Genomic DNA, 26,547 nt, shown 5'->3' with positions numbered 1-26,547 from the left:
CTGATGGCCCACCGTAGCGTCATTAGCAATATTATAAATTAGGTTCCTTAATCTTGGGAGTTTCTTATAGCAAAGTCTGAGCGGCACGTACGCACCCCGCGATAAGTCGGTCACCCGACACCCCGCAACACATCCAGCGACCGGGAGCGCAACAAGATACGTGATCCGTTTACCACGATTCACTCATATTAATAAGAGAAATCATTTATAATAACCTCTGGGGAATAAAAATATTAATTATAAAGAGAGAATATTAGACGGTCATATTAACGAACTAAATTAAATAAACAATTTAATTTGAGATTTAAATTTTACAATATTATAGTAAACAATTACGTAGGAACGTTTTGGCTTTATTTAGTCTTCATTAGTTTATAAGATTTGTTTCAAATTATAATACAATTAAAATGTTCATTATTTTTACAAAAAAATTTTTTCCCCTCTGTTTAAAATATCTAAAGATAATAAATTTTCTTTAAACTATGTGAAATTGTCCTTACATTGTGTCGCATACCGTCTATGATTTTTTTTATGGTGAACGGGCAACTTAGTGCATCGGATGTAAATTTGCGTATATGCGTGAGTGTACAAGTGTTGTTAATCTGTCCCTTCTTTTGGTGGAATGAAGAGAGCCGTAATCCAACCACAATTTTTCTTACATGATGAACTTCACGAAATCACTCGCGACTTCATATGTAATTTTATTTGACAAGCGTAGTATTACCCACGTTTGTTATTTGAAAAGTATTCAAACAATAATTATATGAACGTTCGCCATCGTCGACGATCTTATTGCCGAGACAGATGGAGCACTTGGCAATAAGATCGTCGACGGTATACGACACATGGGGATCATTTCACATAGTTTAGAAAAAATTTGTTATTTTTAGATATTTTAAACAGAAGAAAAAAAATTTTTTTTTAAATAATGAACATTTTAATTGTATTATAATTTAAAACAAATCTCATAAGCTGATGAAGGCTAAGTAGATCCGAAACGTTCCTACGTAATTTTTATACTGTATTATTGTAAAATTGAAATCTTGAATTAAATCGTTTATTTAATTTGGCTCATTAATCTGACCATCTATTATTATATTTTGTGTTTAATCACGATGCAAGCGTTTCCTTAAGCTTCTTATTGTTTGGAGAGAATATTATTCACCACCCTACGCGTCCTCCTCTAAGTGTCCTCCTCGTAGGTTCCAATTCTTAAGACGAAACAAATCCCGGAAATATTTTATCCCGTTATATCTGGAGGTACAACAACTACTAGATAAATTCCTTAGATTCCATGTATTATATTTCATTTAATATAAATTATATTTTATAGATGATCTCAGTTTGACGTGTACGGCGCGATAGCAGCCAGTACACGCAATCTTAAATTTATCAAATTATTACTATTTTATTTTTAATCGTAGAGGGAAGTGTTACAAAGAATTATTGGCTATATGTAGCCGCTATGGTTGCAAGTATATAAATTCTGATTTGGAAGGTGAATTTATAGTTATATTTTAATTTCTCGTTTAAATTTCTTATTTATTTTGGTTTTTGAAAATTAAATAAATAAAAATAGTTTTAACAGATGGTGCAAAAAAAATAATTTTTTTGGGCACCAGACAATGTATGATTAAAGAAATGTATAATATACTCTTTGATGCAAATAGTTTTCTTGACTGTTATTTTATTTTATAGAATCCCTTTCACGAGGCGTTTTTGATACTATGAGCAAGTCATTGCTACGATTGGATCTCAGCGGTAATGAGTTATTCCATATAGAGGATGGTGCACTTTCTGACGTTCAGAATTTACTGTTTTTTAACATTTCTCATAATTCTCTTAGTCACGTTAACAGCGACGTCTTCAAAGGTATGATTATTATTTATTTTATTACTTTAAATTGAACTCCAAGTTTTTTCAATACATTTATTGCTCACAAACTTAATATTTATTTCTCCAATTTTTTTGTTAAATCATTTATTTCCATCATCTTAATAAAGGAGGAGGGCCCCCTAAGGCCTATTTTTGGCACCCTTCAAAATAAAACCAAAATGACTGGAATTATTTCCTTATACTCTAGGAAGTAATATTTAGTCAATTTCAGCCTATTTAGAGTGTATACTTCAAGTATACATGATGCATTAGCGCGCCCGTATCAAGCACTTTTTGAAAAACTAAGCGTTTTTAAAAAAAATATTTAAGATAAAAGTTGTATATTTTCAAAGAGGATATAAGATGGTGTCATTGGTTTGATCTTGGATAGTTATTTGAAGGTCACGTGAATGTCGATCTTAATATTTTATATGGAATCCCCTATTTTTACATATCCTGTAGCTTATCTCGAGAGCTTTCCAAAACACTTATAAGTCATTGTTCATTAAGTACTTTGCGAGTTATAAGGCTTCTTACAGATAGATTTGTAGAAACGTTACTTAAGGAAATCCGAGATTAAAATTATATCATTTATTCTTGTTGATTCTCCACACGTAAATAGTAAAATCGTAATCTTCCTTTAAGAAGCTACATAGAGTGAGGTGTTGGATTTACGTGAGTCCCCTTGCCTCTCACTTTTTGAGGTGCTTAGTTAAGATAAGTCCCATTGCTTCTCACTTTTTGAGGTGCTTGGTCAAGGTGAGTCCCCTTGCCTCTCATCTTTTGAGGTGCTTAGTTAAAGTAAGTCCCTTTGCCTCTCATCTTTTGGGGTGCTTGAATTATTACTCTTCTTCTTCATTTTCTTTTTCTTCTGATTCATCGGTCTCCAACTAAGTGACTGCGTCTAATAAATAATTCGGGTACACGTCACTACGTTATTGTGGTGCATTTACTTAATGCTTGTCATATCCCAGGTACTACAATACAGATGCAATGTATGCGCAGCATCTTACCGTCCGCGCATCATTTTTGCATTGGCAGTACCAGCCTCTTATAGGGTCAAAATTGTTTTTTCCGTACCGAATCCAAAGTTAGTATTGCTTTGAGGATGTATGCCATGATTGCAATTTGACTTTTAAAATATTCGATTCTTCTTGGTGCACATAAAAAACGTAATTACCTTCATACAACATATGTTCTCTAGCATAAGATGACGCTTGTTTTAATTGGTATACACTAATTGTGATTTTGTGAAGTTCATCCAATGTCAAACGTGAAAAATCTGCAATTAAAGTCGCTTTAATTTTTCTCCAAATAACTGACCTAATCCATTTGTTTTTCCTCTATATATTTTTGGAGATCAATTGTTTTCCTACTTCAAGCAAGCATTCCTTGCGCAATTATTTCATCTTCTGGTGATGATCCACTTTTGGCGGTCTATAAGCATTATAAAGTGCAGCCACAATCTTTACAAAGTCATCAATATAAGAAATTTAATTATTTGGAATAACTTGGGCAAGCATTTTCCACGTTTTTAGTAATCTATCCACAGTTTCAACCCAACATATCGCGGTCACAAGTTGGGATCTATTTATACTCAAAGTATCACGTAGACTTCTTTGTTGTAAAAGTTCGGCATTTTTGGAATTGATCCATCCAAAGTCATAATTACATCACAAAATTCGCTGTCAACAATCAGCACATCTTCAGGATTTATCCATTGTAAAAAGCGAGAACGTGTCTGCTTCATCAAATTTTTCAGTATACTTGCATCATTGTTTTTCCCATCCGCAAAGTAAGGGCCAAATACTTGTAAAATATGCCCAGGAGTACTGACCATTATCATAGGCTTGACTAGAGGTCTTCCTTTATGTAGAGAATAAGTCCGTTGTTGAAAAGAATAATTGCTACTTTTTTCGATGTAAACATATGTCCCATCTGCTACTAAAATTGCTACATCTTTGCTTTCTGCAAATAATCCTTAGCCAAATTCCTAGTATGCTCTTTTATGAAATTGTCTCTTGTTAGGTGATCTAAACCGAGATAAATAGGAACAAAGTACTTCAAACGTACTTTGCTAGCAGAGTAAATTGCTTTACCTATTGTTCTTTTAGGTAAATCGAAGAAAGTTGAAAGAATTGAGTGAGATAGTCCAGTTCTAAGTTTAACAAGAAAAATTGCAATACAAGTACGTGCACTTTTTGCACGCGTAATACGAATTTCACTTTTCACATAACTGAAAAGATTGTCAAAGTTTGCGCCAGATATTCCGGTAAGTCGATGGTAATATCACTCTCTGCTCCAAGATTTTTAAAATCTAAGAACTCTCTCTATACACAAACACGAAAGTCATTTAGCCGGTCAGTTATGTGTGATGCACTTAATGTACTTCTATCAGAAACTGCTTTAATACGATTTGAATCAGTGACGTTAAAAGAACTGTATTTTAAATATTTTTTACAACATTGTGTCTTTCCGTGAATTATCAATCCACGTTTATCAAAAACCCGAAATTTAGCCAGGGAACAACAACTAGCGGCGGCTTAGTTTTGCAGATAATGCATTTATGTGTCATAGATGGTATACTAAAAGGAATAGTTACTGTTTCCTTTGCAGGAACATTAATATTTTCTGCCATATTGGAAACGCCTAATTTTGAATTGCAATTCACCATAGAACAAATCTGAATAATTATGCAAGATTAAAACCTAAAGAAAGAGAAAAATAAAGAAGAAAAACTAAGTAACAAGATATTTTTTTGCGTAATAAGAAAATCTCGAAAAGCAGCTCTGAAAAGAACTAGTTTTATTTTTATCGTAACCAGGTTTCTAGATACGCACAGACACGCATTTTGTGTATCTCTGACATTAAGATGTGAGATAGGGTTCGATATAAGGTCATGGACATAAGCAGAAACTGGTCTATTGAACCAAAAACTCAAGGGATCGTAGTTGCTTAAAAAGATGCATACAGTTCTTAAAACAGTTCTTTACAAAACTTCGTATTTAACTTTGCGGCAAAAAATACGTCAGTCATTTCTTTCAAGAGTATTTGTAATAAGTGTTTCTACGTAATCTACAATAGTGTTTTGGAAAGCTATTGAAATAAGCTACAAGATATGTAAGAATAGAGAGTTCTATATAAAATATTGAAGTTGACATTTATGTGACCTTTAAATGACTAGCCAAGGTCAAACCAATGACACCATCTTATGTCCCTCTTGAAAACACACAACTTTTATCTGAAACATTTTTCTCAGAGACACTTAGTTTTCCAAAGAAATGCTTGATACGAGTGTGCTGATGCACATGTATACTTGAAGTATACACTTAAAATACTTCTGTTTAGGCTGAAATTGACTAAATATTACTTCCAAGGTATAAAGAAGTGATTCTAGTCATTTTGGTCCAATTTTGAAGATCCAATTTTGAAGCAGAAAACAGACCTTAAGGACCTTCCTCCTATATTGGAAAAATTAGGAATTAAGAATTCAAAAATAAATGATGCATATGTGAATAAGCGGAACAGTAAAAAAATAATTTCGTTGTAATCAAAATTTGATAGACTTAACCAAATAATGTGATTAATTTAGGATCAACCAAATGTTTAATTACGCCAACCAAAAAATTGTTGGTCTTTACTACAAAAACATTTTTGTTCTTTTAATCCGGCGAGAGTGTGGCGGGGTATGTCACACTCCACCTATTGTTTTCATTAGGATATTGTTTTACTTTATTGCGACATTTTAGCAACTTCGAGTAGCTGGAGCTATGATAGTGTGGGAGGGGATAGTGACGTGACTGCAGTATTGCGTCAGCCGGTGCTCATGATACACGCGTGTAAACGTCTGTGGGGTTTCTTGCAATGACTGTACTAATTTTGGTTCCAGTTCTTAAGATGTTTCTCAATGATATAATAAGATTTTATATGTTTAATTTGTTCAAAATCTCATGTTTCTAGAGTTTTTTAGTTTAAGTAAAAGCTTATTAATCTTAGTAGGTTTTTATAACCAAAAACCAGCTTCATTGCTCTCAGGTAATTGTATTAAAAGATGCTTCATTGCATCTCAGGTAATTGTATTAAAATACAATTAATATTTACAAAATAAAAGAGAATAATAGAGAGCTGACAAACCGCGCAGGTTGTTATACGCCAAAAACAAAACAAGACATGTTTACGAGATTCGAACGTTTTGACCTTTTAATTATTGGTCATCCTTAGTGAAATACAAAATAATCTATAAACAATAAGCTTATGTTACAAATTTCGCAGTTAGGATATAATTAAAAGAACATGTGTAAAATTATACCAAAAGTTAGAAGTCAAAGAAGTCTCTGTGCTATCCGCTTATTAAAATAAGACGCCTCTTTTTGTGGTGGCCTTGTGGAACGTGCCAAAGAAATAAAATTCTTGGAACAGTTGATAACAACACAGACTGCAAGTTAAGGAAAATGCAACCGGTCACAATAAGATAACAAAAAAAATATTTTTTTAAATTAAGAAGTGTAATAATATAAGCAATAAGTCGAAAATTTAAAAAGTTGTAAAGAAGATCGTAACAAATAAAGTAAAATAAAACCATGATAAATTAAAAAAATAATAAGGTAAGCTGTACAAGTCAATAATTATACAATTGTAAAGAAGTAAAAAATTAACAAAAGATTAACAAACCTAAGAGTTCCTAAAAATTATATCACAGACACTTGAGGAAGTATGTTGACAGCACGGAATGCTTAGAGACAAATATCAAGGAACATATGAAAGAGAATTGTCGGAACGGCTAGATAAGGATAGGAGAAGGGTGGGATACAGACTCAAAAGGGGGGAAATACGTTCGAGAAAAGGAAGATATGCCTCTGAGAAAAGTTCGGTATCGCTTTGCTTGTTGAGTCCGTTTTGTTGTTTCTTAATAAATAACATTTCAGATATAGATTTTTTTACATACGAAGGTTCTTTGTCTAAAATTTTAACATTCTCCCAATTAAAATCATGATTATTTCCCATACGATGTATGAAGATAACAGAAGGGGAGCTAGCCTTCTTAATATCTGCTTTATGTTCTGAGACTCTCGTTTTTAATTGTCGTTTTGTCTGTCCCACATATGATGAGTCACAATCCTTACAATTGATTTTATAAATTACATCGTTACAGGACAGACGATTGATATGATTTTTTTTTTTTCGTAGTTATGAATTTGTTTAGTTTATGAGGGATTGTGAAAGCAACGTTACAGTCATACTTATGTGAGAAAAACAAAAATTTCTCCGATACTGAATTAATATAAGGGATGGTGAAAAATCTTTTCGCTTTAAGTTTCCCTTTGTTGGTGTCGTTTTTATAAAAAAAGGTATTTCAATCTAAAGAAAATCACAGAAAAAATAAATTCTATCAGGTAATTGTTCTTAAGTAAAATGTTAACTAAATATGTGGGATTTTTTTATGGTATTGTGGATGAGATAGCAAAATTATTTTGTCCATCATGCTAAATTATTTTGTCCACCATGCTCTTTTTCTTATTTTTAATGATCAAATATTTCACCTCCCCTTAACTATCATTAATCCAATTATTATTAAAATTTCCGCATCCCCCATGCGATTACATAAAATTGTTACCATCCCTGAATTATAGGACATATAATTTTTATAATAAATTACTAAGCAATAAAAAATTAACTTTAAACCATCTCACCCAAATAAAATTCTAATAATATTAGGCCTAATAATTATTAAAATTATAGAAGAAATAAATAATACAACTAAATAAATAAATCGTTTTATAAATTTATCTCCTTTTTTTATATTTATATAACTTATACTATATGTCACGTCTGACGGAAAAAAATTTTTTTATTTTCCCGCGCTATCAGTATTAATAATAGCCAAATTAATATTCGGGAACACCCTCCGACCAATTAAATAAATCCTACATCAAAATCATAGCCTCAGATAACATTCAAGCAACCTAATAGTAGTATAAAAGTATACTACTTTAGAGAATCTAGAAGTGTCCTTGTTGACGTCGAAAATGTACACAAATAGATGGATATGGTAATAAAATATTATGCATCTTTAAAAATAACACTTGTAGTCTTGTACAATATGTCTCTATTATCGAAAATCTGTATTTCGCTTTTAGAATTATACATTAACTCACTACTATTGATTAATTGTAGATCATTTTTTATCTTCTGCAATAGATTCCTAATGTCAAATAACTAAAATTCACTTTTTACCTCCAACAATAGTTAACTACTATTAGGTAATTGTAGGTTACAAGGAGTGGACATGGTGAGAATACTTAAATTGCTCTATCTTATCTTGATAATAACATGCTATTAGTGTTTTTAAAATCGATGATTTAACGGTAGTATCATTCAAGAACCTTACATTAACTCACTACTAGTAAATAATTGTAATTCATTTTTCATCTTCTGCAATAAGTTCCTAATGTCGAATAACTAAAATTCACTTTTTACCTCCAACAATAGAGTTAAGGCGATGCTGGAGTGATGGCCGAACTCCGACGGTCCTGCGCCATCTACTAAGTGGAACTAAAAATGTCGATAATATCGATATTTTTAGATCCATTATCATTTGAGTTCTGCACTCATCCTTGTCTTTTCAACAAGCGAAACCGCCCAACTCAGTACCGTATATTTCGACAGGCACGCTCGGGCCGTCTTGTAGGCGGATGAGTTTACGCGAAACAATTTTTTGTCCGACCTGTTGGGTTTCTGCTGTTGAATAAGGACGTAATGTGTTGGCAATATACATTGCACTTTGACACTACGCTATCTCTTTTCGCTGCAAGTAACAAAAAGAGATTGACGTCAGTCAGACTAAATGTTTAGCACATTTATTGCCATTTCATTAGAAAATGATGTATATAATACATAATACTAAAATTATATTTTCATGTCGAACATGAATATGGCAATATTTTGTAGGCAATATGGAATGAATTCTTCATTCTCATCGCCCATTTTTATAAAACGCAAAAATTTTTCATAGTTTCTCTATTCTCGTTTGCTTATGTTTGCCTATAAGATGGGCAAATACAAACTTAAAATAGTCAGCACACGATAAACGCTTCTGATAATTAATTAAAAATAGTCAGCCCATGGTAAACGCCTCTGATATCTAATTAATAATAGTCAGCACACGGTAAACGCCTCTGATATTTAATTAATAATAGTCAGCCCACGGTAAACGCCTCTGATATTTAATTAATAATAGTCAGCCCACGGTAAACGCCTCTGATATATAATTAATAATAGTTAGCACACGATAAACGCTTTTGATAATTAATTAAAAATAATCAGTCCACGGTAAACGCCTCTGATATCTAATTAATAATAGTCAGTACACGGTAAACGCCTCTGATATTTAATTAATAATAGTCAGCCCACGGTAAACGCCTCTGATATTTAATTAATAATAGTCAGCACACGATAAACGCCTCTGATATTTAATTAATAATAATCAGCCCACGGTAAACGCCTCTGATATTTAATTAATAATAGTCAGCACACGATAAACGCCTCTGATAATTAATTAAATATAATCAGCCCACGGTAAACGTCTCTGATATTTAATTAATAATAGTTAGCACACGATAAACGCCTCTGATAATTAATTAAAAATAATCAGCCCACGGTAAACGCCTCTGATATTTAATTAATAATAGTCAGCCCACGGTAAACGCCTCTGATATTTAATTAATAATAATCAGCCCACGGTAAACGCCTCTGATATTTAATTAATAATATTCAGCACACGATAAACGCCTCTGATAATTAATTAAAAATAATCAGCCCACGGTAAACGCCTCTGATATTTAATTAATAATAGTCAGCACACGATAAACGCCTCTGATAATTAATTAAAAATAATCAGCCCACGGTAAACGCCTCTGATATTTAATTAATAATAGTCAGCACACGATAAACTCCTCTGATAATTAATTAACCCTTTCAGGATGGTATACATGTGTACCTGGTACACATGTGTACCTGGAAAGGGTTGATAGTCAGCTCACGATAAACGCCTCTGACAGTAAATGATTAATAAAAGTACAGCTTACCACTGTAAACAGTCTGTGATGACAGAAACCTTTTGACATTATATTGTCATTATAGGTATCCTACACCTCTGCATTATATCCTCTTTTGGACAGGGACAAGTTAGGTTAGGTTGACGACATTTAAACACACACTAAAATTTTTATGTCAACTATAACTTCACCGTAATTTTGCGCCCCATCACTTTCCTTTCCCTCTCTCCGATTTCCGCAGCGGTACCGAGACATGTACGTGCGCGCGTTTCTCCCGCGGCCACGCGCTCGCCTGGCCACGAAACATGTCGCGCTGACCGAATCGTCGCGCGCGCCGTGTCACGCCTCGGCTCGTTTCGAAGATCATGCAATAGAACTAGTCTTTTCCTCTCACTCCCTCCGTTCGCTCGCGCGCGATAATCTCGATGGCCCAAGCGCTCAAGAATTCTTTTCACTGTCGTATACATGTTATATATGTGTATATATAAGTGTATAAAAAAATATAAAAATTTACATGTAATATTGTAAATTAAACATTATAGCAAATCATTTAATCTTTCAATAGCATATAAACAATTTCTGTATTATAAAAAAATTTTTTTAATAATTTAAAAAAAGTCATGAATTTTATTAATTAATTAAAATTATATGACAAATCATAATAAAAATATGGAATTACTTTTATGTCGAAAACATAATTTTAATTCAATAGTTAATAATATTAGTTTTTCAATATTATAATAGCCTCGGAATATATTATTGTTTTATGCTATAGAAAAAGAAAATGGTGTGCCATGAAATATTTATATTTTTAATATAATTTATAATTTCATTACATTTTTAATACTAAAATAAAAAAAATTTTAAACTATAATAATAATTTAATATTTATAGTATTCATAACGCAATGTAATAATATTTATTAGTATTGTTCATTAATAACTCTTGTCCTGTAGACCATCTTTCGTCCTCTCATATGTAAAATGTGAAAATAATAATAAATATTATTACGTTTTATTATAACCACTATATATGTGTATCAATATACATATATACTTGTGTGTACTTTACATTATTATGTTCTGAACCCTCTGAAAACTAAAATAAAATTTACATTTTAATGTATTTACGTTTAAATTTTTTAAACATATTTTTTAAAGATAAATATTTTTTTAAAGATAAATATTTTTTTTTAAACATAAATATTATGTACGCTAAAATTGCCTCCATTCATTAAACATTACAATTCACGGAGTCTTCACTCTCATTTATACTTTACATTTTACAGAACTTTTTAGTTTTGGGATATTATATGGGTTAAAATTTTAATTAAGAGCTTTAGTAATAAAAGAAAGGTAGCCAATTCGACATTTTATGATTAGAAACTTAGTAATGTACAAAAATTTCCTCACAGGTAAGCACACAGAGCGTTAGAATCACGACAATGTTCAGAATTACTCATATATGAAAGTTATCGTTCCCAGTCAAAAAAGTGAAATTTTAAACCAGAAAGGTCAGGAAAGAAACAACAGGTTTATCAGCGAGAACCCGCCACTACAAATAACTTTTAATTTATCTATTCGCCATTGGAGCTTTGTTTCATGAGTTATTCAGCTCTAAAGTCTGTTACGATAAACTTTGTGGGAAGTGAAAACTCATTATATATGGGAAAACACATCTAATCATGTTAAGATTATAAAAAAACCAATTATTGCATGAATATTAATCAAAAAATCCGTGTAGCATCGTAAAATAAAATAGTAATTTGTTTAACGAAGTAGAGTTTTCTAGCTATAAAATGCTTTTTTCAGAATTTCATTATCATCATTTTTTACAAAGTTTTACACTTGAAATATTTGTCTATTTTTCGGAATCAGAATAATGTTTGATCAATTTTGTTGTTATGAAATATATAATGATAATTATCTTATTTGCTATTTAATTTTTAATAATAATAATTTGTTTATTTAGGTAGTGGTATATTATTTTTTTAATATTATATGCTGTTTGGAATATATATATATATTGTGACGTGACATCCCGTTTGGCTGTCCGTCACAAGGACCGTAAGATCCGAACGAGGAGCGCACGCTGCGGCTTTACGTCCTCTCGGCTCGGAGACGGACGTGTCGGCGAGTGCGCTCATAATTCCGCGTCTTTGTTTTGCGTACGTGTGTCCGTCCGTTGATTTTAGCGACGTTTTGCGGATCGGCGGCTAGCGAATATTCCTTTTTTTGTATCGACAAAATCTCACCCGGCGAGCAGACTAGAAGAAGGAGGAGGCTGCCGCCACTGGAGACTTTCCGGACCGTGCGCAGGATCGCAGTAGCGCACGACAGGTGATCTCTCTTCATTTAATTACGTTGTCTCTTACCGTCGCGCCTGTACGCAACAGTAAAGCCGCTGAAATTGCAGGACGCAAAGAGGGAAGGTCCGGCGTAGGAGATGTCGACACTCCACGCAGATCATCGCGTAGGAGACTCCGAACAAGGAGCTGCGAGGGAAAGTTCCGAACGTGGTCCCGAGCGCGGGGGCACCGGACGTCGAAGAGTCCGTAGGGATAGCCATCCGGCCTCGGGAAAACCACGGGAAGAGTCGCAAGCTGCCCGAAGACACCGACCTACCTCGAATTGCGCGCCGCGGCGCGACAGCCTGATTAGAGGGTCGCGAGGACCGCGTTATAAGGCGGAACCAATAGCGCGGCGCGACGAACCCCCGTGCGTGGGGGCGAGAGATCCTGCGTGCCGCCTGCCGAATTTCCTCGCGCTATCGATCACTTCGCTGTGGATCGTCACGGGTGCGATACCAAGAGCCGAGACGACGGGAGCCGCTTTCGAGGCCGAGTCACATCCCCGCACGAGGACGAGTTCGGGCCCAGTCTGCGTCGTGGTGAGACGAACGAACTAGTGTGAAGCCACCGATTTCGCCGGCCGGATGAGTCGCGCGTGCGAGAGTCGTCTTTAGAGTTAACGTTCGCCGTACAATCCTCCGCCGGAATGGGAACACGCTAGTGCTCGCGTGCCGTCCGCGTGCTCAACCGCCGTACGCCTCATCCGACCAAGTCGCGTCTTGATTCTTTCGGTTCCGTTTATTGAGAGCGTCGCCGACGCCACAGCCAAGTCGCGATAATTGTATCGTACTTTCGTGTGTCGTCTGTAGTAGCGTATGTATGCGTTTCTGTTTGGTGATTCCCGTTTGTTCCGCGTATTTCTGAACGCTTGCTACCGAATCGCCATATAATTTCGCGTGAAATGAGAGTGTGCGTGCCGAGTTGCGAGTGTGCACGGCGTGGTTTGTCCGCCGCTAAGTAGAACGGAATTTTGTCTCTCTCCGTTCGGTGAGCTCGTACCGACGACCGCGGGAAATTTTCCGACCGCGCCCGAGTTGCGAGACATCGTCGCGAGGCCAGGCGAGTAGTGTTAGATCTCGGAAATACATTGTCCAATTCTCTATGAAATCGAAGTGTTTTCTTTAAGTTCCCTCGCTCTCCTCTACCTCCCCGCCCGCCGCGAACCACCCCCTCTGCCAATTCCGTGGCTGAGCTACCGGTTAAAAGAGCCCGTTATTGCCCGTGACGAAGTAGAGTATTTTCGCGTTTCCTTTTCCGGCATGAATCGAGAGATCGGTCACGTTCCGATCTAAGAGTGGCACGCTCGCTCGTGCCTGGCGCCCAATCGTACCGACTAACTTCGCGCTTTTGATGTGAGCGACTTCACGATTACCGTGGCTGCCTAACTAGCGTCACGAGCAATTAACGTAGTTGCACCACACTCGTGAGTGCGGTCGCAATATATATATATACATATATATATATATATGATCAATATACCCGTATTTCAACACATACAGAATTTTAAATAAGCTTTATTACCACTAAATGTAGAATAAAAACACTAGTGGAGTGACCACAAGCTATAGAATTATTTAAATCAGCTTTACACCACATACAAATTTTGTCACCGATGGATGTCAAAGGTGTCAAAACAAATAGATTTCTCAGTCAGTTGTGTTCCCAAGACATACAAACTTTAATTCCAGTACCATTGCTACTAATTCGAGAAGAGAAAACAATAGTCGAGTTATCAAGAACTATATAATTCTAGAAAATTAAGTTAATGTTCAATTCTAATTTTTTAACCAACGAATGTCAAAAAGTCTAAAATAGACAGCAAGTTTTCTCAGTGATACGTGTTCCCAAGTCATACAGATTTTGACGCAAGCTTTATTAGCACTAGTTCTAGAAAGAAAAACAAGATACAGGCAATTGGAAAGTAAATTACGAAAAATTGCTTCAAAAAGACTTGTGGTAGTCATGGTAGAATTGACAGTAGTAGCGACAAGATATAAATTGAATTAACATACAACCAAGGCTCAGAACTGACAGAAAAGTACAATAAAATTACAAATTGATAATTAATTCAATGAATAACGAATCATTTACCTTATATATGTATAACAATAACCAAAATTAATAAGACCGACTAACAATTATCCAATATCCAATATTATCCTACAACAAATATATATATATATATATATATCTGGACCCGATGACGCAAGCCGCAACGGGGTGGCCTTTATGGTGCACGGCACACTGGCTAGGGCGGTCCTCGGCTATGAAACCGTCAGTGACCGTATAATATCAATACGCCTCAAGGCGAAACCGTGCACACTAAATATTATCCAAGTCTATGCACCCACCTCTGAGGCAGATGAGGAAGACATGGATAACTTCTACAGCTCTCTACAAAGGATTATTGAGAAAATACCCAATAGAGAAGTCACCATAATCATGGGAGACTGGAACGCTAAGGTGGGACGCACTGACGGCGATAATCACATCCGCGATGTGCTGGGGAGATACGGCATAGGAATACGGAACGACAGAGGTTCCAGGCTCATCCAGTTCTGTATTGATAACAACCTCGCGATTGCAAATACAATGTTCAAACAGCACATAAGGAAACAATACACGTGGACGTCGCCGGATAATCGCACCAAGAACCAAATTGATTACATTTTGATCAAAAGTCGCTGGAAATCGGCCGTTCTCTCAGCGAAGACACTACCTGGAGCGGACTGCGGTACGGATCATAGGCTGCTGACTTTCAAGTTTAGGACGAGGATGAGGAGCTGCAGAAAAACAACAACCAAAAGCAAGTTACCACCAATTACCGACAAACAAGCCTTCCAAAATGGGCTAAAAAAGGAAATAGAGCGAGACGACATAGAAGAATTGGACAACCCTGATGATCTGTGGGAACGGCTCAAAACAGCGATCAAAACAACAATAACTGGCACGCAAAAACCAAAAGAGAGCCCAAGGAAACGCGAGTGGATATCTGACAGCACCTACAGGCTGATAGAAGAAAGAAGGAAATTGCTAGCCGCCGGCCTAAATAGTACCGAAGCAGTGGATAAATATAAAAAGATATCATCTGACATTCAAAAAAACTGTAGGAAGGACAAAAACAACCTATTGAATGGGATTTGCGCAGACATCCAACTCCATGCAGACCGTCTTCAACCTGGGGATGTATTCCACAAAATCAAACTAATCACACGAAAATTCAAACCACGCACGTGGACCATCTATGATGAAAACGGTACATCAATCACGGATATCGGAGACATAATGGAGGTATGGAGAAGGTACTGTGAGAGGCTGTATAGAGAGGAAGAGGACGCAGTGACTGATTGCCTAGAGAAATATGAACAGGAACCACATATTCTGCTGGAAGAGACGGAAAGAGCCATACGAAAGCTTGCTAACAATAAGGCCACCAGAGTAGATCAGATAACAGCGGAGATCTTCAAAGCAATGGGACCAGTGGGAACGAGAGCTATACACTGCATTCTTCAAAAAGTATGGACTACCGCGACCTGGCCCAAAGACTGGACCACCTCTATAGTGATCCCTATACACAAAAAGGGTCCAGCCAACAAATGTGAGAACTACCGATTAATAGCACTGATATCACATGCAAGCAAAATTCTTCTGCAGATCATACACAGTCGATTACAGCCATACACTAACCGACAGATAGCCCCGGAACAAGCTGGTTTCGTCAGTGGCCGAGGTACACGAGAACAGATACTGAATCTACGACAGCTGATAGAAAAGGCAAGAGAGTACTACATCCCTATGTTCGTCTGTTTTGTAGATTACGAGAAGGCTTTTGATAATGTCAGATGGTGCCTACTGTGGCCCATCCTCAAAGAAATGGGCGTCCCGACACATCTCATACACTTAATCAAAAATCTATACAAAGACAGCACAGCTGTCGTAAGAATTGAGAACATCACCGCGGGAGAGAGTGCAATTAGGAAGGGAGTGAGACAGGGCTGCATATTATCGCCACTACTGTACAATATCTACAGCGAACACGTGATGAGACGGGTGCTGGAGGATTGGGACGGCGGTGTGACCATAGGCGGTGATAAGTTTTCGAACCTTAGATATGCAGATGATACGCTGCTGATTGCCAAAAGCGAAGGAGAACTGATAACACTCATGAAAAAACTGGAAAATATCAGCCAGATATATGGGCTTCGCATAAACAGTTCGAAAACAAAGATCATGATAATTGACCGCGAACACAACAACTCTCCAGAAACGGTGCGTATCGGCAATTTTGAGGTGGTCGGTAAATTTGTGTATTTGGGAGCATTAATAAACAACCAGGGTGACTGCGAAGCGGAGATCCGTAGGCGCATCCAAATGGGTAGAACAGCAATGGCCCAACTGACTAAAGTATGGAAAAATCCTAGCATCACAAGACACACCAAAGTCAATCTAGTCAGGGCCCTAGTATTCTCGGTATTTCTGTATGCTTCCGAAACATGGACGCTGCGAGCGGCTGATAGGAAACGCGTGGAGGCCTTCGAGATGTGGTGCTGGCGAAGGATGCTGCGAATTCCTTGGACAGCGAGAAGAACAAATGCGTCCATTTTGGCAGAGATAAATCCACCACAAAGACTGTCGAGTGTGGTGTACAGCCAAATCCTCAAGTTTTTTGGGCATGTAAATCGCAGTAACAACATCGAACGCCTGATAGTTCAGGGAAAGCCAGAAGGAAAGAGGCGAAGGGGCCGCTCACCAACACGCTGGACTGATACAGTTACGCAACTGCTTGATACCACCATGGAAAAGGCGGTGAGAGCCACCACTAGTAGAGACGGCGCACCACCATCAAGAGAGTCAAGAGAGAACCATGGAAGCACAAGCATAGTCACCACGCATCTGCCAAGATGTAAAGGACTTAGATGATGATGATATATATATATATATATATATATATATATATATATATATATTCCAAACAGCATATAATATTAAAAAAATAATATACCACTACCTAAATAAACAAATTATTATTATTAAAAATTAAATAGCAAATAAGATAATTATCATTATATATTTCATAACAACAAAATTGATCAAACATTATTCTGATTCCGAAAAATAGACAAATATTTCAAGTGTAAAACTTTGTAAAAAATGATGATAATAAAATTCTGAAAAAAGCATTTTATAGCTAGAAAGCTCTACTTCGTTAAACAAATTACTATTTTATTTTACGATGCTACACGAATTAACATTTTTGAAAAGGACATTTTTAAAAGGAAAGGAAGCAGGAAAGCGCGACACAGATATAGAGATTAAAATAAATAAAATATAAATTATTTAGATGATTATTTATAAAATATTTTAAAGATTTTAATTAGAAATTAAATGTATAATAAATTATGCTATACAAATATATATTTGTATAGCATTTATTTCAATTAACTATCAGTCAAAACTTTACACATTTTTATGTATCATATGAGAGTAATTATTAATCATTTATATTACTAAGTAGTCAAATCCCTACCTATTTTAAATTATTTTCATTTGGTATTTTTATTTATTAATTTTTAGTAACTAGTCATTTGAAAACACCTTTAAAATACTTCTATAGTATAGTATACTATACTATAGTAAAAAATAACACAAATAAAATTTGCGCCGAACACGTTATGACATGTCTTTTTCAACATTTACCGTGCCTTTGAGATGAATCCTAAGATTTACCAAGTGAATGGTGGTAAAAGTTTGAAATGAACGATGATTACAGAACTGTTCGGACTTTTACCATTAAGTGTTGGTAAATCTTAGGTTTTACTGGAAAATCTTAGGATTTACCGTAGTTCGGGCTTTTACAGTAACATATATAATTTGTAAATCATTTTTAAATATTTTATGCTAAGTACGTTATTATACCAAAATATTAGGAAGTTTAGAAATGCTTTTGTATTATCAATTAAATTAAAATTTCTCAAGAACACAAATGATATTAACATAAAACAAATGATATATACTATATGCCATGAAAATTTTCAATGAGTGTTTTAAGAACGTCAGAAAGTGTTAAATTTTTTAACTGTGTGTCCAATTTTAAGTTAATTTAATTGTAGAAGAACATTTTTGAATTTCTGGTTTTTTTCAATACATTTTGCAAAAAAAAATTTTGTCCCGAGGAATTGAACCTGGAACCTTCAGCATAGTAATCAAGAATCATGACCGTCCAACTACAAAGGTCAATTTAGAATTTTTCTTCCATAATAGTACTATAGCTGCTAAAAGTGTTGATCTTTTTCTAAAAAATGCTTGAACGAGTTCTATCGCAGTAAATGTATGAATAAATATTACAATTATATCAAATTTCAAAAAATCGGTGACTAAAGACCGAGTTTCTTTCGTTAACGCAATACTGAAAAATTTTCGTCGCATGGTCGGAAAATCGAGATTGGAAAAAAAAAAATATACACTACTCAAAAAAAAATAGGGAACGCTTTCCAGACACCAAAAATTAGGCTATTTTCAAATAACTGTAACTCGGTGAAAAATCATCGTAGGTAAAAAATAAGAAAAGCATTTTGAAGCTTGAAGATCGAACTTTAACGTTCTACTAGCAGATTTTCAAAATTCTTTTAACTTCCTTGTCTTACGCAGTAAAAAAGCACACCTTGTTTTGTTCGTTAAAATTTTGTATCTTTGACACTTTGCAGATCGACCAACAAATTTTTTTCGAATAATTCAAGTAAAATTTCATAAACTACAACATTTTACCTATAAAATGCTTTTTTAAAAATTTCTCTACGATTTTTTTTGACCGAGTTACGCAACTTTGAAGTTAAACCTGCATTTTTTACAAATGATACCCGTACTCCGTGAAAAATAATCGTAGACAAAAAATCGAAAAACCATTTTAAAGCTCGAAGTTTCAGCTTTAACATGCTATTAATGGTTTTCAAAAATTTTCTCAATTTCTTAGTACTATGCCCCAAAAAAGATACAATGTATTTTTCTTAAAATAACGTATTTTCAACAGCCTGTAGCTCAATAAAAAAATTTTTCTCGACAAATCCAATGCAAGTGCCATAAAGTATGACATTTTGTCTACAAAATGCTTTTTTTAAAGTTTTTTCTACGATTTTTTTTGACCGAGTTACAAGACTTTGAAGATATACATTTTTTACAGTACATTTTTCCGAAAAATGACGTCTACCGCCGACATCAGCATTACCCAATGTGCACCACGTGGAGGTGTCGGTCGGATTTGTGCACATCGTGTGTGTGTGTGTGTGTGTGTGTGTGTGTGTGTGTGTGTGTGTGTATCACAGCAGAGATAAGGACCCCGCAGTTCGTCACTTCTGCAGTATTTAATGACTCCAAACCCTCTCTGCTGTGTGTGTGTGTGTGTGTGTGTATGCGTGCGCGCGCATGAGTGTTCAATAGTGTGTATTTCCTCCTCTCTGATCAATTACTGCTTGCAAACGTTCTCGCATATTTATACATCTTGCAATACGATCTTGCGGAATGTTGTGCCAAATTTCCGTTACAATTTCTCCCAATTCTTCTAAATTTTGCGGCTGTTCCTCGCGACGCCTTAATCGTCGTTCCATTTCATCCCAAATGTGCTCGATTGGATTTAAGTCCGGGCTATTGGCGGGATGATTTAACAGTCTAATTGCGTGTCGTTGAAAAAAACGTCGCGTTATATTCACCGTATGAGGTCGAGCGTTGTCTTGCATAAAAATAAAGTTCCGACAGGTTCGATTTAATAGCAAAACGTGTGGTCGTAGAATATCGTTGATATAACGAACACCCGTCATTGCCGGAGGTGGCAGGATCACTAGATCACTTCGTCTTGTAAGTGATATACACCCCCACACCATCACGGAACCGCCGTTGTAGGATCGTATTGGCATAACGCAACGTCGATCATAGCGTTCATTTCGTCGATGCCAAGTACGTATACGAGCATCATTGCCATAAAGGCAAAAACATGATTCGTCGGAGAAATATACATTTCTCCAATCCCTAGCGGTCCAATTTATGTGATCGCGCGCAAATTGATAACGTACTTGGCGATGTACGAGTGTGAGTCTTGGTACTTGTGCACGAACACGAGAACGAAGACCGGCTTCTCTCAAACGGTTGCAAATTGTTTGTTCGCACACATGGCGCAAATGAATGTCATTACGAAAGTTTCTTGCGGTAATTATTCGTCTTTCTAATGCATAACGAACAATGGCTCGATCTTGTCTATTTGTCGTTAATCGAGAACGACCACTACCTTCACGTCTCGTGTAATTTCCCGTGTCTTGATATCGTAACCAAGCTCTACTCACTACGGACACGGATGCACCAATATCTTGAGCCACATAACGCATACTAAAACCTTGTTGCAAAAGCGCAATTATGCGTGCAACTTCTACGGCCGATAAATGTCTACGCGGCATTTTGAAAATTCCGTGTCGCTTATCACACTGCGAGAATCGCCGGCGTACTAAACAAAATTTTATTGTATTGAGCATGCAATGTTTACATATGGTCATCTTTGTCTAAAAAGAGATTTTTTTAGACTAAGACGACTATATGTTTACAGTCGTCTTAGTCTAAAGAAAATCTCTTTTTAGACAAAGATGACCATATGTAAACAGTGCATGCTCAATACAATAAAATTTTGTTTAGTACGCCGGCGATTCTCGCAGTGTGATAAGCGACACGGAATTTTCAAAATGCCGCGTAGACATTTATCGGCCGTAGAAGTTGCACGCATAATTGCGCTTATGCAACAAGGTTTTAGTATGCGTTATGTGGCTCAAAATATTGGTGCATCCGTGTCCGTAGTGAGTAGAGCTTGGTTACGATATCAAGACACGGGAAATTACACGAGACGTGAAGGTAGTGGTCGTTCTCGATTAACGACAAATAGACAAGATCGAGCCATTGTTCGTTATGCATTAGAAAGACGAATAATTACCGCAAGAAACATTCGCGATGACATTCATTTGCGCCATGTGTTCGAACAAACAATTCGCAACCGTTTGAGAGAAGTCGGTCTTCGTTCTCGTGTTTGTGCACAAGTACCAAGACTCACACTCGTACATCGCCAAGTACATTAACAATTTGCGCGCAATCACATAAATTGGACCGCTAGGGATTGGAGAAATGTATATTTCTCCGACGAATCACGTTTTTGCCTTTATGGCAATGATGCTCGTATACGTACTTGGCGTCGACGAAATGAACGCTATGATCGACGTTGCGTTATGCCAATACGATCCTACAACGGCGGTTCCGTGATGGTGTGGGGGTGTATATCACTTACAAGACGAAGTGATCTAGTAATCCTGCCACCTCCAGCAATGAAAGGTGTTCGTTATATCAACGATATTCTACGACCACACGTTTTGCTTAAATCGAACCTGTCGGAACTTTATTTTTATGCAGGACGACGCTCGACCTCATACGGCGAATATAACGCGACGTTTTTTTCAACGACACGCAATTAGACTGTTAAATCATCCCGCCAATAGCCCGGACTTAAATCCAATCGAGCACATTTGGGATGAAATGGAACGACGATTAAGGCGTCGCGAGGAACAACCGCGAAATTTAGAAGAATTGGGAGAAATTTTAACGGAAATTTGGCACAACATTCCTCAAGATCGTATTGCAAGATGTGTAAATATGCGAGAACGCTTGTAAGCAGTAATTGATCAGAGAGGAGGAAATACACACTATTGAACACTCATGCGCGCGCACGCATACACACACACACACACACACACAGCAGAGAGGGTTTGGAGTCATTAAATACTGCAGGAGTGACGAACTGCGGGGTCCTTATCTCTGCTGTGATACACACACACACACACACACACACACACACACACACACACACACACACACACACACACACACACACACACTCACTCACTCACACACACACACACACTATGTGCAAAAATCCGACCGACAACCTCCACGTGATGCACATTGGGTAATGCTAATGTCGGCGGTAGACGTCATTTTTCGGAAAAATGTACTGTAAAAAATGTATATCTTCAAAGTCTTGTACTCGGTCAAAAAAAATCGTAGAAAAAACTTTAAAAAGAGCATTTTGTAGAGAAAATGTCATACTTTATGGCACTTGCATTGGATTTGTCGAGAAAAATTTTTTTATTGAGCTACAGGCTGTTGAAAATACGTTATTTTAAGAAAAATACATTGTATCTTTTTTGGGACATAGTACTAAGAAATTGAGAAAATTTTTGAAAACCATTAATAGCATGTTAAAGCTGAAACTTCGAGCTTTAAAATAGTTTTTCGATTTTTTGTCTACGATTATTTTTCCCGGAGTACGGATATCATTTGTAAAAAATGCAGGTTTAACTTCAAAGTTGCGTAACTCGGTCAAAAAAAATCGTAGAGAAATTTTTAAAAAAGCATTTTATAGGTAAAATGTTGTAGTTTATGAAATTTTACTTGAATTATTCGAAAAAAATTTGTTGGTCGATCTGCAAAGTGTCAAAAATACAAAATTTTAACGAACAAAACAAGGTGTGCTTTTTTACTGCGTAAGACAAGGAAGTTAAAAGAATTTTGAAAATCTGCTAGTAGAACGTTAAAGCTCGATCTTCAAGCTTCAAAATGCTTTTTTTATTTTTTACCTACGATGATTTTTCATCGAGTTACAGTCATTTGAAAATAGCCTAATTTTTGGTGTCTGGAAAGTGTTCCCTACCTTTTTTTTAGTAGTGTATATATATATATATATACACACACACACATATAAATTGAACGTATGTTCAATATACGTATAATTATTCATGTATATATATATGTATATATATATATATATATATATATATATATATATATATATACACATATATACATATATATATACATATATAAATATATACATATATATATATATATATATATATGTACATAAGTGAGAAACATAGAATAGTAATATGTCGCGCGCGCGCGCGCGTCGCAACTCGGTTCCGCAAGACGAAAATCTGAAATCGTTTCACGAAGCTATGCAGTGTTGCCGGCTTGTCCTCATTACAGGACAAGCCGGCAACACTGCAGAGAAAGCGAGAACTCTCGAGACAGAAGAGGATAGTGGAGAAGGAGAGAAACCGCTTGAGAAAGAAGGAGACAGAAGAGCTCCCCACGCATCTTTCTCGCTTGACGCTGGATTAAGAGAGAAAGCATACGACGTGATCGTACATACAAGCAACGGCGCGCCGTTGAGTCGGAGAAGACTCTTCTGTTTCCTTCTCTCTCAAGCGTTCCCTTTCTCTCTCCAACTATCCTCTAACGTTTCGAGCTGTCTGCTTTTCTCTCGTTACAGCTGTAAATACGTAATTTCCGATCTCGATTTACCGACCATGCGACGAAAATTTTTCAGTATTGCGTTAACGAGAGGAACTCGGTTTCTAGTCATTGATTTTATAAAATTTGATATGATTGTAATATTCATTCATACATTTACTGCGATAGAACCCGTTGTTCAAGCATTTTTGAGAAAAAGATCAAATAGTTTTAGCAGCTGTAGTACCATTACGGAAGAAGAATCGTAAATTGACCTTTGTGGTTGGACGGTCATGATTCTTGACTATTATGCTGAAGGTTCCAGGTTCGATTCCTCGGGTCAAAAGTTTTTTTTTGTAAAATGTATTAAAAGAAAACCAGAAATTCAAAAATGCTCTTCTACAATAAAATTAACTTAAAATTGGACACAAAATATATGTATAAACATATGTAAAAATTATTAAACTTTTGTTGACGTTTTTAAAACTCATTGTAAATTTTCATGGCAAATCTATTTTTTGTGTTCTTGAGAAATTTTAATTGAATTGATAGTAGAAGAGCATTTTTAAATTTCCTAATTTGTATAATAACGTATAATTCATAAAAGTATACCAAAATAAAATTTTTTCGAAAGTCTATCTGCAAAAGAACGATTTATTTTCTTATAGTATTATATTTTCTTATAGTATTATTTTCTTTTAGTATTATATTTTCAACGTTTTTTTCTGGCAACAAAACATGATTTCGAGCATTTATATATACATACATGTGTGTGTGTGTGTGTGTGTGTGTGTGTGTGTGTGTGTGTGTGTGTGTGTGTGTGTGTGTGTAAACAAATATTCAAAGCAGTCACATAGATTATAAAATGCGATTGCTTTTATTATGATACATTTTATAATCTAAGTGAATATCAATTTGAATATTTTTCTTAAAAAGAATTTAAAGGTTGCATCAAATTATTGAGAATTACAAGTTGAAAATTAGAATTTGACCAGTCAGATAATTTGAATTTTGCGTTTTGTTTTGACTGGTTGGATTCTAATTTTCAACTCGCAATTCTCTATATCTAATGCGTAATCTGATACAGACTTTATAGCCGTTATATATTTTTATTATGATTTTACGATCAACGGCATTGTTACGCTAGATGCAAAAATTTTTCTCAGGGCACTAAAAAAGTTTTACGAGCCTGAGTAAGGTCGATAAATTAGGTCGTTGTAATGATCCAGCGATACGCTTCGCTACAAATTCGATTACAGCGCCGCTCTCAGAATATCGAGCAACTAAACTATAGCTCTCTGCATCAATTCCACGTGCAAATTACATAAACAATTTTCAGACATCCATTTCTTTCATACTAGAGCCTCTAGGACCATTCTGCAAGCGCCATATTGTTCTTTTATTTAATTCATACGCAGTAAACTATTTATTTCATATATACAAAGTCTAAAATTTTTATATGGGGCACATGTTGTCAAGAGTCGGCTGCAGAATCCGATAATTAAACTATAATTTTTTAATTTACTTTCGTTTTTCGTACTAAATTATAGTGTCCCGTGTATGTTTTTGTTACCACTTTAATTGTGGAGAAGGATTTTACGATCTATAAAGCCAATTAAGAGAAATGCCTGTCCAAAAATATGCATGTATACAGACCGGTTCAGCATCGCCTTAACTACACTCTAAAAATAAATTTTAACAGATGTGCAATATAAAAAAAATTTTTTTTAAACAGAGTTTATTCTTATAGCTTATATATCCGTATTTTTTTTACTCTTTCGCATACAACATTCTTTTATTTTATCTAATTACAATTACGCATTATTTTACAATTTTTGTAAACGCATCGGCGCGGCGGGATTCGAACCTAAGATCTTCGGAACAGTAACCTAATACGCTAACACTGAGCTAATCGTACGCTTGTGATATTGTTATATAAAAAGTTATATTTGAAATAAAGTTGATTTGAACAGGAAAGAACGTCTTGAATACCGCGCAAACACTCTCACTAGCCCTTTAATTATTTAGCCTTATTATTAGATATTTTTAATATAAATTAGGTAATTATTCAGAAAACTCCCACTATTTCCGATTTTTACAAGATTAGGTTCATTCGACGCGTTTTTGCACAAAATAAACAAATCTAGCAGAAAAAAGTGTCGCTCTGCCCCGCGAACCAAGATATCAAGCGTTAAAGTTGGCCACTATTTAGGTTAGGATACCTGCCATCCTTTTTTTTTTTTTTTATAGTTGGGAAACGCCTTTATGGGTCCCCGGTCCTGTGGGGACAGGAACGCGGGGTATGTGAGACTCGTCGACCTGACTAGCCGACATACTCACTAAAATCCAACTTTTTCCGGCATCTGGGCTCGGGACGGACCGCGGGATCGAACTAAGCATGCACCGCGATCCGTCCTAGCCCAAACGGGTCCCCGCCCAAGGGCAGGAACCCCCCTCCGGAGTTAGCGGCCAGAACTCGACCGAAGTCGAGCCTCAGCCGCCCGAACCGGGACACCGGGAGTGCGTCGGGCCCCCTTGGGAGAGGGCCCTAGTACGCACTCCCGCGTCCCAAGCCCCGAGACGGGTCAGCCGGGCAACTACCCCGCCGCTGATTCCGCCCGAGGCGTACCTCCTCAACGATGGGGAGGGTAGGACCCTCTGTCCGGTCTAGCCGGCGCTGTGAGGATCTCCCCTTCCCACCGTTCCTTCTCGGCTCAGCTCAAACCCTCCCGAGGGTGGAGAGCATGTGTGAGCCATCGCGCCGGCTGCCCCCCCGCCCGACACCGACACCGACGAAGTCGATGCCGATGCCGGGGAAGGGCAGCCAGCGAGTCTCCTGTGGGGGCGGGAGGAGGGCGGCGGACGCCCCCCCTCCCGCCCCCAGATCTTCCCATTAGGGGAGAGGGAGGAGGACCTACTGATGTTGTTGTAGATACACCCTCCTCCGTCTCCCCC

At 36.4% G+C, this 26,547-nt stretch overlaps 1 protein-coding gene across 1 annotated transcript in view; it reads left to right on the top strand.

The window, feature by feature from the left end:
• LOC120357934 (insulin-like growth factor-binding protein complex acid labile subunit) overlaps positions 1 to 26,547 on the top strand; it is a 603,658-nt gene that overhangs the window by 310,669 nt on the left and 266,442 nt on the right. Inside the window, exon 3 of the mRNA XM_039449983.1 lies at positions 1,699 to 1,872. Within this exon, the coding sequence (XP_039305917.1) occupies positions 1,699 to 1,872 (174 nt within the window). The remainder of the gene's footprint in view (positions 1 to 1,698; positions 1,873 to 26,547) is intronic.

Source organism: Solenopsis invicta, chromosome 5 (assembly GCF_016802725.1).
Source record: "Solenopsis invicta isolate M01_SB chromosome 5, UNIL_Sinv_3.0, whole genome shotgun sequence".
Classification (NCBI taxonomy): domain Eukaryota; kingdom Metazoa; phylum Arthropoda; class Insecta; order Hymenoptera; family Formicidae; genus Solenopsis; species Solenopsis invicta.
Note: the sequence above shows the minus strand (reverse complement) of the source record. Positions and strands in the feature narration are given on the sequence as shown.